The sequence below is a fragment of the Durio zibethinus genome, chromosome 10 (assembly GCF_047325235.1).
Source record: "Durio zibethinus cultivar Kanyao isolate XHJ-2024 chromosome 10, ASM4732523v1, whole genome shotgun sequence".
Lineage (NCBI taxonomy): Eukaryota > Viridiplantae > Streptophyta > Magnoliopsida > Malvales > Malvaceae > Durio > Durio zibethinus.
In genome coordinates, this window is record NC_143171.1 from 16,044,855 (window position 1) to 16,061,573 (window position 16,719).

The following is a 16,719-nucleotide window of genomic DNA, read 5'->3' on the forward strand; positions in this document are numbered from 1 at the left end:
GGGATGGATTAATTCTCAGTGGACCTAAATGGTCCAGTGAAAAACTAATGGTGTGATTACTCAACTGGTGGTATCCTAATAACGTAATGGTGCCATGCTTCGCATTTTATTTTATTCATTCAAGAGGGACTTAGACGAGAATTTTGGTAATTATACTACATGTTTAAGAGTGTAATAATTTGGAGCTCGTTGTCGATTTTCACAAACTAGTCTCGATTGATGGTAAATTAGGGGCAAACGTTAATGACTTGGTGTAATATGTCATTTTTAAAGGGTTTAATTGAAAAATTAGAGAAAGTTTAAAGAATTTTTTAAAATATTTTTAACCATTTTTTTTAACTCCACAAGGCCATAACCCATTCGCACGTGCGGCACCCCTACAAACCGCATCCTTATCGCGTTTCTATTAGTCTTTCGCTCCCAATTCTGAACGTAATGCTGGTTGATTCTTGCTGTTCCAGGTTGGTTGTGTTTCTTTTCATCCAAAAATTGTCTTATTATCCTTTTCCTTCCCCTTCTGTGCTACCCATTCAATAGCCCCTGGCTCTCCTCTTAATCTTCAGTTACCCGTATACCCATGCCCCTCGTCTTCCGTCTTTCATCATTTTCAGACGCGTTGTCTTGTTATCAATTCTTCCATCTCCCTGTCCTCGCACCTTGGGACTTGCGACGGGTGCTTTCTCTTTCCTGTTTTCAGTTTCACTTCTTTCTTTCCTTTTGTACAAGCCTCCGAATCCCTTGATTTTAGGAAAGATCGCCACCGATCCGCGTCCGGGATCGTGCGATTCAATTAGGAAGTCGAATTCTAGTATCTCTGCTTTACCTAATGATATTATTTTTGTTTCAGGTATCGTTTAGCCGGGGAACTGCCACGTCGTATTGAAATTGGCTTCTATGATATGAGCCTATTCCGGCGTAATATTATAGTCTGCTGGATGAGTAGGTAATGAAGGGTTTTCATGAGAGAAATGTTGCTCTAAAATGCTCTTCTAAAGCTTCTATTGATAGCTCACCATCCTCTGGAAGTGGATCGGAGCCAGGTCCCGGTGACTCTAAGTTCTCCAAGACTTCCGTCTGGTCAAACTTGTTTGCTTCTGCTTTCTCAATCTTTGAAACATATAGTGAGTCGTCATCGTCGTCTGTTTGTGAAAAGAAGGCCTCGCTTGCTAAGAGCAATGCGTGGACAGCGGCTGTGAAGAGGGTTGTCTCCGGTGGTTCAATGAGGAGAATTCACGAGCGTGTTTTAGGGCCAAGCAAGATTGGAATATCTAGCTCAACTAGCGACATATGGCTTCTAGGCCTGTGCTATAAAATTTCACAAGAGGAGTCCTCTGGAGATGTGGATGCCACCAATGGATTAGCTGCATTCAAACATGACTTTTCATCACGAATATTGATGACATATCGTAAAGGTCTTTATCATCAAGTTTGATCTTTACATGATGCATGGTGATAACACGATTTCTATGTTGTTCATTTACAGGTTTTGATGCCATTGGCGACACAAAAATCACAAGTGATGTCAGCTGGGGTTGCATGCTTCGAAGTAGCCAGATGCTTGTTGCTCAGGTATATTTTCATTTTTTCTTTTTATTTTAGTTTTCTCTTGAGAATGTTCAAATAAGCACTAGGAGGCTTTGATATGACTTTTCATCATAAAAATTGACATTGCCTGTTATCTTGGGTTTATTTTATCTAGTTAATGTAGTGTTTTTCCTCCCGTGCAGGCATTGCTTATTCATCGATTGGGGAGATCTTGGCGAATACCTTTGCAAAAGGTGGTGTGAGTCATTTTCTATGCCTCCACTTGCTTATCTCCTCTAACTCATTTGAGAATTTGACTCTAATAGAACCAAAATTAAATTGTTTTCTTGTTTGACACCTTTCTGCCTATGCAGCCTTTTGATCAAGCATATATTGAGATCTTGCATCAGTTTGGTGATTCTGAGGCCTCAGCTTTCTCCATCCACAATCTTGTTCAGGCTGGAAAGATTTATGGACTTGCTGCTGGGTCATGGGTAGGCCCATATGCCATGTGTCGTTCATGGGAATCTCTTGCTCGCTGTAAGAGGGAGGAAAATGACATTGAACGCCAGTTACTTCCTATGGCTGTTTATGTTGTTTCTGGTGATGAAGATGGTGAGAGAGGAGGAGCTCCAGTTGTTTGCATTGAAGATGCTTCTAGACATTGTTTTGAATTTTCAGGATGCCAAGCCGACTGGACACCTATTCTTTTACTTGTACCCTTGGTTCTTGGACTTGACAAAGTAAATCCCAGGTTCGTGATGTTTTGATGTTTCTCCATTTTATAGTTTCATGTTTGGTAGATTCATTAGGCCTGATCCTTTGTGTAAATTAATCAAGCATGCTTGTATTTATTAGATTTCTGGTTACTGAAATTTCCTACAATCCTGTGCAATCTCCAGGACCCAGAAACTATGATTGCTAAAGCTGACAACTTCCTCTTTAAGTATTATTGCATACTGCATTGATCCACTTAGAAATGAGAAGATAGGCTTTTCTTACCCCTAGTTGATGCAAATTAATCAAATTGGCATGTTTATAAAATCTTAGGTAACAGCATTGGATCAATTCTACGTCAATTTATCATAGCATGGTGGTTGTCTCCAACTCCTGAGCTCTGACTATGATTTGGCCAACTTGGAGATGATGAGGGCTTTGGTTTAGTGAAATTTAGAGAAGAAATGAAGTGGAACTATGGAGGGAATAGGTTCTTCCCAAGTAAAGAAGTTTAAGACTACAGAAACCTTTAAAGCTTTGTGAGTGTTAAAGAGCAAATCTTCATAAGCCAATGAAAATTCTTCACCTTCTTTTGAACACCCTCTGCTGCTTACCGCAAAAGATAGATTGGAAGGTCTGAGTGTGTTTTCAACTTTTTATGCAAGAGGTGTTTGCTGCAATTGATTATTTGATTGTAGCAAAGTAATCGGTCTGGTTTATTTCAGCAAAGCATCATGCCAAAACCAACTTCTTGAAATGATTCTTGTTCTGTTAGTGGAATTATTGGTAAGATGCCACCACTGTTGGTGCACTTAGTTAGAAAATTAAGCCTTCTGTAGCCCAAAAATTATTTCTGGGTATGGACCAGTCTACTTGATTTGTTAGAATGATTTGCTTAAGTTTTATGCTGGTATCAGAAAGTAGAACTAGAATTTTAAGTTGCTATTGATAGTGTTCAATAGTGTGTTTCAAGGAATCTCAAGCTTATTTTATCCGACTTTGAGTTGCTTTGAGCTTGAAAATTAGCAATCTAAGATTACTTTAGTGGAGATCTATTCAGGTAATTCTAAGATGGCCTTGTGAAGTTTTGTGAGCTCAAAAAGTGGCTCTGTGGGGATTTATCCTGCTTTCTTGATGTTTTGCTTTTAGAGAGCACCTAACTGAATTGATGATTTATTTTCTTAGGCAAAGTTCTAGATATGGGGATTAATAGGCTTATGACTTGAGATTAAGTGAGCATGTGAATGATATCCTTCTGTTGTAGAGTATAGATAAGCAATAATAAGCACAAAATGGTGTCATTTACTTTTTTGGACTATAGTTTGTCTTTTCTTCACTATGGAGATTGATTGGAATATCTTTCTCTTTTATGTCAAATATGTTGGCCTAGTTTATATTTCAACATTCAAACACTCTCTCCATGTTTTATAAGTATGCTTGTTTTTCCATCCAAGTAGCATGATTTCACCTTATAGTTTGTTTATGATCTGGTCTGTGAGATCCTTATGGTTTTCCGGTTCCGTTGTCAATTAAGAGTAAATACTTAGTTCTGTGAATCACCGTTAGTTGTGAGGAGAAGTTGATGCCCTCATTTAACAGTTGAATATACATGATGTTATAAACAAGGATTTAAATAATGCCCGCCTTGTGGCATAGCGCCTACTATTTAGCAGTGTCATAACAGAAAATAATGGCTATAATGGGATGCTAAAGCTACTATTGATTTCTTTTATGTCTCTATTATTAGGTTTTTTTTTTTTTTACATTCTTTTTATGAAATATAGTGACAAACCCATACCAAAACTGAGAGAATTCATACGAATCCAAACAATTCAGTCAAAATTCAACTAATTTGAGCCTCAAACCAAAATAAATGAGGGAATTAATTCAGGGTAAGAAACAAATATTCAATTCAAATTACCATTTTTATTCATAATTTTTTAAATTTAAGTTGAGGATGGTGTGGAGAGAGAGCTCTCTTACAGCTCCATGGTGATGGGCTTTAGATTGTGTTGTCTTCTCTAGTCTTGAGTCTTGAGAGATGAAAATCCTAAATGGGGAGTCTATTAGGATGTGGGTGACGTGTGAGGGTGGTTGGTTTGGGTTGGATCATGGGTGACTCTACTATTGAATGAGGAAGATAAGCGGGCAGGATCTTGGGAAAGTGGACACAGAAAAGGATTATTGCGTTGGGGAATTTCGGAGGCTTGTGTTTCATGTGGCATCTAAAAGGCAAATTTGGTTTTTCTTTTTTTCTTGTTTATTTGAAAATTTAGGAGGGAAAAGCAAATGATTGGTGGAAATTGGTATTTGAGAAATTTATTTAAGATTTAGATGAAAATTTGGGACAGAATGTAGTTGTTGATTACTGAAATATGTTTTTGTACGAGTTTTATGCATGTTCCATCCTTTAAAAAATAATTAATTTAAAGGACCATAATTTTGATATTATTAAAGTTATTCTTGATTGTAATCTCTTGTGTGTTTGATTAAGATTAGGTTGCTAACAATTATATTATTCTTGTTTAATTAATTATTTAAAATGTTGTACATGGGTATTTGGCCCAATGGTAAAGTGCATGTATTATTGTTTATGACGACAAGCTTGAATTGCCTTCCCCAATAATTATATTTTTATGAGTAAGAAATTTATTTAAAATGTTTATCCCTTATTTTTTCTAACTAAATTAAATCTTGAGCTTGACTTCATATATGCTATTTTTTCAATCATATGTATTTATAGCATTTATGTCCATAAAGTTTGTGGATATATTTGTGAACACCTTTTTAAATATGCATATTGACTTCTAAGTTATATCTAAAAAATGTGAAGAATTTATTTTATCATACAAATGAAAGAATTAGAATATCATCAATTACTTTAAATATTATAAATAAGTGTTATTATGGGTAAAATTATTATTTACTTCATTCAATGGTAAGTTGTGCAAAATTGAAAGAATTATTTACAACAACCAGTGTGACTGCAGCTATTTTATCATTTATGTCCACAACTGCAATAAATCTGACTCCACTGAAATTCGGTTGCTTTCGCAATTTAAATCTCTGGTTATAACTTTTAGCATTTGAAAAAGATTTTTATGCTTTTTTTTTCTTTCAAGTAATGTCTCCTATTTGATTTAGAGTGTAATACCCAGCTTTCTGTGCTTGTATCTGTTTATTTTGTACATATGAAAGCCCATTAGGTTTGAGCTACACCAAGGGAGGTAGTTCTCTCTCATTCCTTAAGTAAACCCGATCCTCCTCTCCCAAAGATGGACCTGAGACGTCTGGGAAGAAATCTCAACTTCAACTGTTCAAGTGTCACCTAAGTGCATGTCTCTGTTTCTTTCATACGTGTACTTCTTGCTACATAATGAAAAATTGCATTCAGCTTTTGGAGTGCTTGTTAAGATAATAAATTTTCTATTCACTTTATTCAGGATGTGGAGATTTTAGGATGTTTCTTGACCTACATTTTAGTGTTTGTTCTTTTTAAAAAGCAAGTTCTCTTGACCAGATAAGAAACAAATTTTATGTTCACTTCATTCCAAAATTGTTGGTCACATTTCTATTTTGAAGTGTGAAAAAAAATCCACAATAAAAAGACTCAAGGATATTTTCTAAAAGACCTCCAACTTTACCACAACCATTATGTTCCGATCTTCATTTTCTTTGAAGTACCTATGTCCAACACCCGTGTCCGACACGTAGTCGGACATGGGTACGAGGGTAATATCCTCTAAATATATGGAAAATCTTAGAAAAACTTGAGTATATCCCTGTTGGACACATACCTGTATTTGATACTCACTCCCCAAGTCCAAGTAACGTAGCAGCCAATAAGAGCTTGTTCAAGAAAGAAAAAAACTATAATGGTAAAATGGGCACGGGCACATGGTGTTATCCATGTGAATGCATTACAGCTTTTCTTAACAAATGAGCTTTACAAAAAAGGTGACTGCTTATGAAACATGCACTATGCTTCAATTTAACTTGAAATAACAAATTATTACTCATTGTTTGTCCTCACAGAAACAAGTAGCATTATAGTAGTCAATTATGAAATTTGAACTTGATACTGCCATATATTCTAACCACTTGGAATTCCTTAAATTTATTATCAGGTACATTCCATCATTGCAAGCAACATTCACCTTTCCGCAATGCCTTGGCATTTTGGGTGGGAAACCTGGCGCCTCAACTTACGTTGTTGGAGTTCAAGATGAAAATGTTTTCTACCTTGATCCACATGATGTTCAGCCGGTAAATTCATCGATTGCTTTATATTATCACTCATATGTTCCATTCTCTTATTCTTTTAGTTGTGATATAAGTACATAGCTTATCTTGGAAACTTCTTTTACTTGTTTGGTTTAGTGCTGATGAATGTCGTCTTTCTTCATCACGACTGTGTTCTGGAAATCATTTATTTTGGCCACTTATGGGAGTAATATAAGTCTTTATCTAAACTTAACATATTTTTTAAGTCAGGGAATTGATTGGTAACTTTGAATTCCTAAATCTGGGTAATTCATCCACAGGCATGATAGTGAAGAGGGTTTGAGAATTAGGCTGTGTTTGATGCACAAGATTATGATAAGACAGGATAAGATAAAATTATGAATAGGATTAGATTAAATAATATCATCCTATCTTGTGTTTGATGTATGTAAGGATTAAGATAAGATAATTTATTTATTAATTAAAATTATCTTTCCTCAAAGTTTATACACTTTAAATTATTGATGTAATTTTTAAAGGTATAATAGGACATATAAGTTCAATCCCATAGACTAAAAATAATCCTCTCCACTTTGGGAGGATTGAATCATCTTATGCCAAAAGGATGATGAATCCTCCTTGCAATCTTATCCCTTTTTTTAGATACAAATCAAATATGGTATATGATGATTATTATCCTATGCTATCCATCATACTATGCACAAAACATGGCCTTAGTTTCTAAAAGCTTCTACAAGCTGATGTACTGCTGAAGTAGAAACAATAAAAAGAAACCTTAACCAAGGGTAAAATTGATATGAAATAGAAATCGGAGAATAAAATGGTTTTAGGGTTGTAAAACCTTAACATAACCAACTATAAATGGTTGCTTAATGTGTCTAGAAGAAATCCGACCATAAATGGTTGCTTAATGTGTCTAGAAGACTATTTATACTAGAGTTACAACAGCTTTTAGTCCTAGCCCTTAAATACTTATTTCTGGCACACTGGTCATTTCTTGTTGCTGTCCTTTTATCTCATCTCAAGGATTATTGCTCTCATGTTTGAAGTAAGAGTTACATTCTCTTGTGGCCCTTTTGGCTAAAGAGGAGCTTGGCAGTGCATTTGCATTTTGCAGTGTCAAAAAGTGCTTTGGCCCCTAATGCAATGCTGAACGCATGTTGCTTTGGCTCTGAATTTGCTTTTTGACAGCACTCTTGGAGCCAACCACAAAGGCATCTCTAGGGCAATTTTGAAGATGAAATTATCAAAACCCCCATTTATATTTTTTTGAACGACAAATTACCACTTTAATTATTTAGATATTTTAAATTAAAATGAAAATATAGTAATAATATGACTTTTTAATTTCTAGTTTGAAGCAATTTTAATTTTTTTGGAAAATCTAAAAATTGTATTTTATGTACTTTTTTAAAATTAAACTTCACAATAATTTATTTTTTGGTATATGTTAACAATAATTACTTAAAATACAAGAAAATGACTCATTCTTCACTTTTCAATATGATATTCTTCATAGACATTTTACCTTTGCATAGCAATTTCTCACAACTCTTTTCAAACATGCTTTTTCCACCCCGAGCTTTTTTCAATTGCAATAGCAATGCAAAATTAGGCTTAAAGCTTCTTGCAAGACTATATTCAAATGTGCTTTTGAGTTCTGATGGTATGTTGGCTTAATCTTAATTGGGTCAATCAAATTTGGGAGTTGTAGTGACACTGAATTGTTTATCAGGTAGTTAATCTCAGTAGGGATAACCTGGAGGCTGATACATCATCTTATCACTGCGAGTGAGTACCTTTATCTAATTAATGTACTTATAAGTTTCGCATACATTGCTCTTCTTTTTTTCCTAATTTTGTTCTTCCTTGTATGGTCTTAGTATTATACGACACATTTCTCTGGATTCAATTGATCCCTCTCTGGCAATTGGATTTTTCTGCCGTGACAAAGGTTTGTGTGTTAATCTTGTTGGTTAATACAATTTTACCTGTCCTAGGTTTGGACCAGGCTACTTGTTGACGATGAAATGAACTTACTCTTTCTTCCCTGTTCTTTCGGTAGATGATTTTGACGATTTTTGTGTCCGGGCATCCAAACTAGCTGATGAATCAAATGGTGCTCCCTTATTCACTGTTGCTCAAACTCATAGTTTTATTAAGCCAATTAGGCATGCTGATGCTGGTGAGGTTCGAGAGAATGATTCCTTTGGTGTAGTGCCGATAGGTGACATGGATGGTAGCAGTCATGAGGATGACTGGCAGCTCCTTTGATAGGAACTTTCTATATCTTCCACTGGATTGTATACTCAACTCCTTGGTTCCTCCCGTTGGAAGAACCACGATTACAACGTGGGTGATTCTGTTTATTGTCCATTGACAACATTTGTAGGTAGTGTTTAAGTTATACGATTCTTTTCCCCTGAATTTTAAACTATTCCAAGCTGTTAATATAACTGACTAATATTGATTTGTAAGATACTTGCGAATATTGTTCAATTTTATTTGGCAGACAACAATGTGCTGCTGATTTTTCTATTACAATGTTATATGTTTGTACTTTTTGGCTTAATGCAAAGATATTGTCGTTAACCTTGATCCAAAAGTTTGGTACAATGAAACTTATCTACAGGCAAAGTGGATGGGCAACAACTGTCAAAGAGGATCTTAGTGGATGTCATTTTGCTGTTTGAAAAGTTTGTGGCTGTCACATAATAGGAGGATAAAGATAGGGCATAAGTGGGATAGAAGGAAATGCCGAGGAGGGGAAATTTTGGGTAATGTGATATAAGTAAATGTGGAGAGGAGAATCAATAAGAAAGAAAAAGATAGGGCAAAGGAAATTTTGGAGGAATGGTAAAAAAGGAAATTTTGGAGGAATGGTAAAGAAGGAAATGGCACGTGGGTAGAGCGTAAATTCAAACTGAGTTGATTAGTGAAAATTATTTGTAGCAATTCGAGTTGATTACGAATGATAGCTTTGTAAAAAAAAAAAAAAAAAAAACAGAAAAGAATTATTGACTATACCAGTCAAACTAAAAAAAATTGAATTAAAAAATTTTTAAACTCGAAAAATCTAATCCAAGATAATTTGAAGTTAAAAAACTGTAAAATTAACATTATCGGAATGCATATTTTATCTCATAATGATTTGATATTATTTCAACTTAAAAATTGTAAAAACATGAATTTATGATAAAAACATATTAATAATTACTAAAAAGATATTACTTGTTGTCACGGGTCATTTTTTTTTATTTTATCATCTCTCTTCATCTTTTTTTCTATAAAATTTATCTAATTAAAAAAGATGAGAAATTAAAAAACAAACGAAAATCACTTGGATACCTTAATTCACTTTTTTTTTCTCATAAAATTTATCTCTTAAAAAAATAAAACCCCAAAAAAAAAAAAAAGAAAAGAGTGGAGAAAGAGGAAAGAAAAAAATAAAAATAAAAATAAGAAAAAGAGCTCGTGTTAATGTCAGTAATTCTTTTTTTCATTCATTGATAAAGACAACAATCATCTTGAATGCATTAAGCAATTAAAGCGGCATATTCCTCAATCCAAAATTCATCCTCTCAAGAAGATAAACCATGCTTTGCTAATTTATGCGCAACCATATTCCCTGTACGCATGATGTGTGATAAGGGGCATGCATGAAACGACTGTTTATTTTTTTATATATTTATTAATATTTTTTGTTGTATATTTATTATTATCATTATCATATATGTATATATTTTATTATTTATATATTTATATTTCTTTAATTATTTATATTTTATGGGTACATTACTTATATATTTATTGATATAATTTTTTGAAATAAAAAACATGTAAGACTTTTACTTCCCGCAAGGAAGTGCGGACATTCATCTAATTAGTTTTAATTTGATAGCTACTACACCTACCATCAACGTGTTGCAAGAAATCCATATAGTTCATACAGTCTTTGTCTAGGCATCTTTTTCTAGTCCATGCGTAATTTTTGCAAAGTGATAAAGTCCAAATACCACCAATCAGGTACTTGACAGCTTGGAAAAGTGCTATGATCTTTTTCGTTGGCCATCCTTTAGTTTTTGACTTCCCAATGATTTAGGTACTTCAAAGATATGCTGATTATCACCATTAATAGAACTAATTCAATTTCTTGTTTATAATTTCATCTGCTGGGTTCTGACTTTTAATTAGTCAAGGTTTATAAAATTTATTATTATTATAATCATTTTACTTTTAGTTTTTAGTAAGAATGTCTTTTTATTTATTTAATTAATTGAGAGGTATTTCAAAAAAACAATATATTCAATATTGGAGCAACCACGTTGCACTCAAGAAACTAATGAACAAAGCTCAAAGTGGTGATATTGAAATTGATTTAAAAACTTTTATCACAGATTAAGGACTTGATTCAGAATTTATAAGCATATAGTTCATATAAGTAATAAGTAGATATTGTTCTCATAAAGATTGTAAATTGAGTGATTTAAGTATTGAAATTGGCTAACTTTTTTTATATTCGGAGAAATCAAAATAGAGATGCAATTACTTATTAAACAATCAAAACATAATGTAAAAATACAATTAAACTTACAAACATGAAATAATAATGAATTACTATGAATTTAAACCTAAACTAATGCAAACAATAAGTAATTAAGTGAATTAAGATGCAAACTATTAAAATTAATCTATGCTAAACTTATCACCAAGTTAATATTACAAACTAAGCATGTAAAATCAATTCAAACTTGTATCAACTCTAAGCGCAACCCTAACTTTGCAAACTAAATGCTAAAACTGAAATCAAGAACTAAACTCATGAATGAGCTAATGCAACAACCTAAATAAACAATTAAATATGCAAATATGACAAATTAACAAAGAACCGAATAAGCAAAGAGGAAATAACCTTGAATCGAATTTAACTTATGCTTCAATTAAACTTAGACCTAAGCAATTTATTTAGTTGAACATGAAATAAACAAAAACTGAAGGAAACACAAATAACAAATTCAAAGTAAACTGAATTAAATATGAAAACATGCAATTGCTATAGATAAAACTTGAAGCTCAACAATCTATTCAACTAATTAACATTCAAGATTACTAAATCAGAACTTATCATCTTTAATTAAATCAATTAGATTACTTATTAAACCTAACAGTATGCAACCAACACAAATTAAATTTATCTAACCCTAGTTAATCCTAAAACATGAAAATTAAACCAATTGAACATTTGTTGAATTAACTTAACCCTAAGAACATGCAATAGAATCAAAGATGTAGTAACTTAAATCAATACAAAACTAAAGGTGTATAACTCAAAACTAATATGAAGAATCAAAGCATGCAATTATGAGATTAAGAGGAAACCAGAAGGTAAATCGCATGAATGAAGAATACTTAAGCCAAAAATGTAATTAAATTCAAACAAGAATCATTAATGTAATTAAATGTAAACAAGAACCAGAAAACTAATTGAACAAGCTTGAACCAAGAATAATAAACCAGAAAGCAAATGAAATTATCCTAATAACAAGAAACTAAATTGAAAAGCTTAGAAACAAAACTTGGACAATCTGGAAACTTAAAATAAACTTGCATAAACTAGAATTAAACTAAAAAAGAGTTTAAGAACATAAAAAATTAAAAGAAAGCAAGAAAAAGATGAATAACTAGAGAGATCGGTTTGTTACCCCAATCATGTTTTTCATAATGCCTAAAAATAAGTATTTATAGACAAAGAACTCCAAGATAGTTTCAGCAGTCATGGATTCTAATGTAGCAGACTTTTTGGTTTGATTAAGGCAAACTGCTTGAATGGAAGAAGTTTTTTTGAAGAGAATGTTAGTTGGATTGTAGTGGAACTTTTCAAATAAAGTCTTCTAGGCTCAATCTTGGCTTCTAGATAGTAAGTAGCTATTGCCTTTTCTCTTTTTGATATGTTTCACTTCTTTAAAGAGGACAAGATAAGGGTTTTTGTAATGTTTGAAGAAAAGAAGAATGGGTTAGTTTTATCATCTTACATACTTTCTAAAAATTCGAAAGTTGAATGTTCTTGGGCTCTTTCTTGCTTGCATGAAGTGAGCTTCTTTCTTAAAGACTTCTTGGAGAATGTTTCTTCAAATAGAACTCTTTAATTTCCCATTATGAATTTGTTTTGCCTCCCTTCTTCTTTATTTAGCCTTTATATTCATGCAAGTCCTCTTATGATTAGGAATAAGTGTAATCCAAGTATAAATAGGAATTCCAAATCAAGGTAGGAAAACCAAGGGTTGTTTAAACTTTTCTAATGTGAATAGAATTGCCATTTCATCATGCCACATAAGCCACCAAGTCCTCTTTCTTGGCTAATGAGAAAAGACTTGCTACCATGTCATCCATTAGTAATCCCATGCATTGTGCAGTACATAAACTATCATGGATATGCATCCAACTTAAAACATTAAATTTGACATTCACCATAGCCAAACATGCCTTACTTCTTTCTTGCATGAATTTTCTAATTTGTTCATCAAGATTGAACAATTCTAACTCTTCTAAGTTGGTTGAATTTTGTCTGAAAACATTTTTAACATAATTGACTTAAGCTCATTTGTGAATATAGGCCAGAACCATTAATATAGAACCATTACGTAAACCCTTTAGAAGGACCATTTACAACCTATAAAGAACCCACAAATTAGCTCATTTGGAGGCCCCAAGTCAACTTGGGTCAAATCCAATTAAACTTAGTTAATAAAGTTTAAAATAGTCAAACAAAGTCAAAATTGTACAAAACTTAGTCAAAATGGATAGAACTCGGGTTAATTCTCAACATTCACAACCTAATTGGAATCAATGTGGTTCAAAAGTTAAAATTGTTGATTTTTAAAGCATTAAAATTTTTATTGCACTTAGAAAATTACAAAAGTACTAAAATGCCCTTTAGGGGTATATTCGTAATTTGTCTTTCCCGAGCTTAGATTTTCATGAAACTTTTTAGATTTTGCTTTCATAATATTTCATGATTTTTGATGCATTTGAAATCACATCAGTACCTCAAGAGGTGAGAAATTAAAAAAAATACCCTTTTAAGGGTATTTTCGTAATTTTACCAAAGTACCTTGAGAGCTATTAAATTACCAAAATACCCTTTAAGGGTATTATCATAATTTGACCTTTTCGAGCTTGAAATTTAATGAAAATTTATAGATCTCAATTTTATAATATTTTATAATTTTTGGTACTTTAAAATCTCGAAAATGAGCATAGGAACATTGATTTATATAAAAATAGCTTAAATATTGAAAACCTTATACTAAGGGTAAAATGATCTATTCATTTGGTTTAGGGGTTATAAAAATATAATCTTTGTAGTGAATAAAGTGAACCATTAGATCTTTTGTTGAATCTTGATCCAATGACTAAAGGTTGCTCTTTAAAAAAAAAAGAGAGGAACTTTGGCCCTTGTATGAGATTTGATCTAATGGCTATAATTCAATATTGGATAGATATTTTGTCTTCAACTTCTTCAAGAGGGGTAGATTTTTCTACAATTTTGGAGAGGGGAGGGCAACTCATGAAAAGAGGAAAGGAAGAAAAAAATCAAGAAGAAAAGAAAGAAAGTTGTGAAAAGCTTGGAAGTATGTAGAATTCTTCTTCTTTTTTTTTTTCTCTCTTTTTTTTTTTCATTCCATTCCATTCGTCACATCCTTCATATCATTTAAATTTTTTAATTTTTTATTTCTTTTTTAAAAAGTGGTAATTCTTCATTGATTTTTTTACTAAGCTTGGATCAGCTTACATCTAACTAGTTAATAGTTTGGATTGATATAAGAAAACCAAGCAACAAAGAATTTCCAATCCACCATTTTGGCTTTTGGAGGTTCAGCGAAACAACCTCACCATGGTCAAACCTCCTTTAGTCCTCCATTAATGTTTTCCTTGCTTTTGAAGGTTATTTATGATGACTAAATAGTAAGTTTATTTGTTGTTTATATAAATTTTAGCTAGAATGTGATATAAGGATGTTGTTTGGCTTTAAATGCTCCATGTTTTCTTCTCTTCTTAGTTCATCATATATTTGTTGAAAATCCTCATATATTGTAGATGCCTTCATATGATTGAAATTGTGATGTTCAATGGATATTTGAGTGAAATGAAATGTTGATTGCTTAGGAAAATACCATAGAGTATTCAACCAAGGTAGTTTCCTTGCTTGGCCGAAACTTACTCATCCATTTATGGCCAAATGTTGCTTGATCTTATGTGTTTGATTTTTGTGTTTGTCATGTTTACTAAATTTTCAATGTGTTGGATTAACTTTTCAATTAAAAAATGATAGTTGAATGATTTTTTTAGTTGATTTTTATGTTCGTTTGGTTAGATTTTTAAAGAACAAAATGGTGGAACATTCAAACCAATTTCAAAAGTTCTCATGTTTAATCCATTTTTTTTCTTGAATTTTCATATGAAACCTTTTTGTAATTTAGTTTTGTAAATGCATAGGCTTGTAATTAGTTTGTTTATTTGGTCATGTTTTTATCTTACATTTAGCAATGGCATTTATGTAATTTGTTCTTGTCATGTGCATAATTTCATAAAATTTCAAACTCTTTTTAAATTTCTAAGGAGTTGCATAAAAACCTTTTCTGAAGTAATCTATTCCCAAATGCCACCTAGATGTTGGAGTATTTAGGAAATTTCATCTCATTAAGAATTTTCATACATTTTCACAACTCAAAATAAATTTGCTTTGTTAAAACCATGATTATAAAAAAATATATAATAAAAATAATAGGATGGGATTTTAAATATAAAAATTCGCACTCAAACTCTACCTAGATGTTGGAGAGTCCAAGTAGTCTATTTATATTTGAAAACCCAATTCTTAAATTTGTATTTGATCATCATTGGCATATGTTTTATCTTCAAATTAATGTCATCATTTATAATGCATATATATATTTAGAAGATTTATAAATTCTTAAAATTTGAACCCAAACCTACTCAAAATCTCAAACTCATTTTAAATTTCTAAGGAGTTACATGAAGACCTTTTATGAAGTAATCTGTTTTCAAATGCTACCTAGATGTTGGGGTTTTTATGAAATTTTATCTTATTAAGAATTTTCATACATTTTCAAAACTCAAAATAAATTCTCTTTGTTAAAACCATGATTATAAAAATATATATAATAAAATAATTGGACGAGATTTTAAATATAAAAATTTGCACCTAACTCTACCTAGATGTTGAAGAGTCCAGGTCGTTTCTTTATAATTGAAAACTTGATTCTTAAATTTGCATTTGATCATCATTTTCATATGTTTTATTTTTAAATTAATGTCTTGATTTATAATGCATATATATATGTTTGCTCTAGTTATGGATGCTTAATAATAATTATATTATTTTTCATTTTTTTACTACATAAAAAGTTTTCTTAAAATTTTTTAGTTTTGATCAAATAAAATTAAAATAGCCTTTTGTGAAATATAATTGTTGGTATTTTGCCTAGATATTGGAGAGTCATCAATAATTATCATTTACAAAAGTGTTATTTTATTATTTTAGAAGGAATGCTATGATAAATCTTAAATGGAAAGACTATTTTCAAATTTTGCCCTTATGCCTGAGACTTCAAAGATATTTCTTTAATTTGAAGATTTTCATAATATTCCTAAATAAATGATTTGTTTAAACTTATTTTATTTCTTACAAACAAAGGGAATTATAATTAAATTTCACATAAAAAATCATTTTTATCCAAAATTACAAATAGCGCATAATTAATTTATACAAATTCTATTGGCGCGGTGTTGTGGGGGTGCTAATCTTTCCCCATACGTAATTGACTCCTAAACTTGATTCTATTTTTGTAAACCAAAATTGTCTTTAATCAACTTATTGTTTTTATTAAAAAGATGAAACTTTTGGGTGGCCAATCACACTCTAAAAAAGATTGGTAGTGACTCCTTGTGTTTTTCATAATTTTTAAATTTTTACGTTTAGCGATCAAGTCTCTGAACTGATACATTCTGACAGCTTGACGACTCCACTGGGGACATTTTGAAAGTTAAGATAAAATTTGAATTATGCACTATTAAAAATTTTTTAATTCAATTAGTTTTAATTGATATTTAATTTAGTTCCCTTTATTTTATTTTTTCAAAAAAATAAAAGTAATGATATAAATACATAAGTTAATAAATAAAATAAATTGTAAGTTAGTTATTACTTTG

The 16,719-nt window shown here is 31.6% G+C and overlaps 1 protein-coding gene across 6 annotated transcripts; it reads left to right on the plus strand.

Annotated features, from left to right (window-relative positions):
• The first annotated feature begins 434 nt into the window (after nt 1–434).
• On the plus strand, nt 435–9,030 carry LOC111291754 (cysteine protease ATG4-like). Of its 6 annotated transcripts, none has more exons than XM_022883718.2 (9): nt 435–673; nt 848–1,412; nt 1,484–1,569; nt 1,728–1,778; nt 1,899–2,278; nt 6,369–6,507; nt 8,222–8,277; nt 8,370–8,440; nt 8,552–9,030. In XM_022883718.2, the coding sequence occupies exons 2-9, from the start codon at nt 947–949 to the stop codon at nt 8,758–8,760; spliced, it is 1,458 nt and encodes a 485-aa protein (XP_022739453.1). In that variant the 5' UTR covers nt 435–673; nt 848–946; the 3' UTR covers nt 8,761–9,030. The 6 variants fall into 6 exon arrangements, with proteins under 6 accessions (XP_022739453.1, XP_022739455.1, XP_089622956.1 ...); XM_022883720.2 differs by having other exon boundaries at nt 435–461; XM_089766830.1 differs by lacking the exon at nt 8,370–8,440 and having other exon boundaries at nt 8,487–9,030.
• The last annotated feature ends 7,689 nt before the right edge of the window (nt 9,031–16,719 follow it).

Coding starts and splice junctions, on each gene's coding strand:
- LOC111291754 (XM_022883718.2), top strand. CDS start 947: ATGAAGGGTTTTCATGAGAGAAATGTTGCTCTAAAATGCTCTTCTAAA. Junction 1,779..1,898: donor GGCGAATACCTTTGCAAAAG/GTGGTGTGAGTC, acceptor CTGCCTATGCAG/CCTTTTGATCAAGCATATAT. Junction 8,278..8,369: donor ACATCATCTTATCACTGCGA/GTGAGTACCTTT, acceptor GTATGGTCTTAG/TATTATACGACACATTTCTC.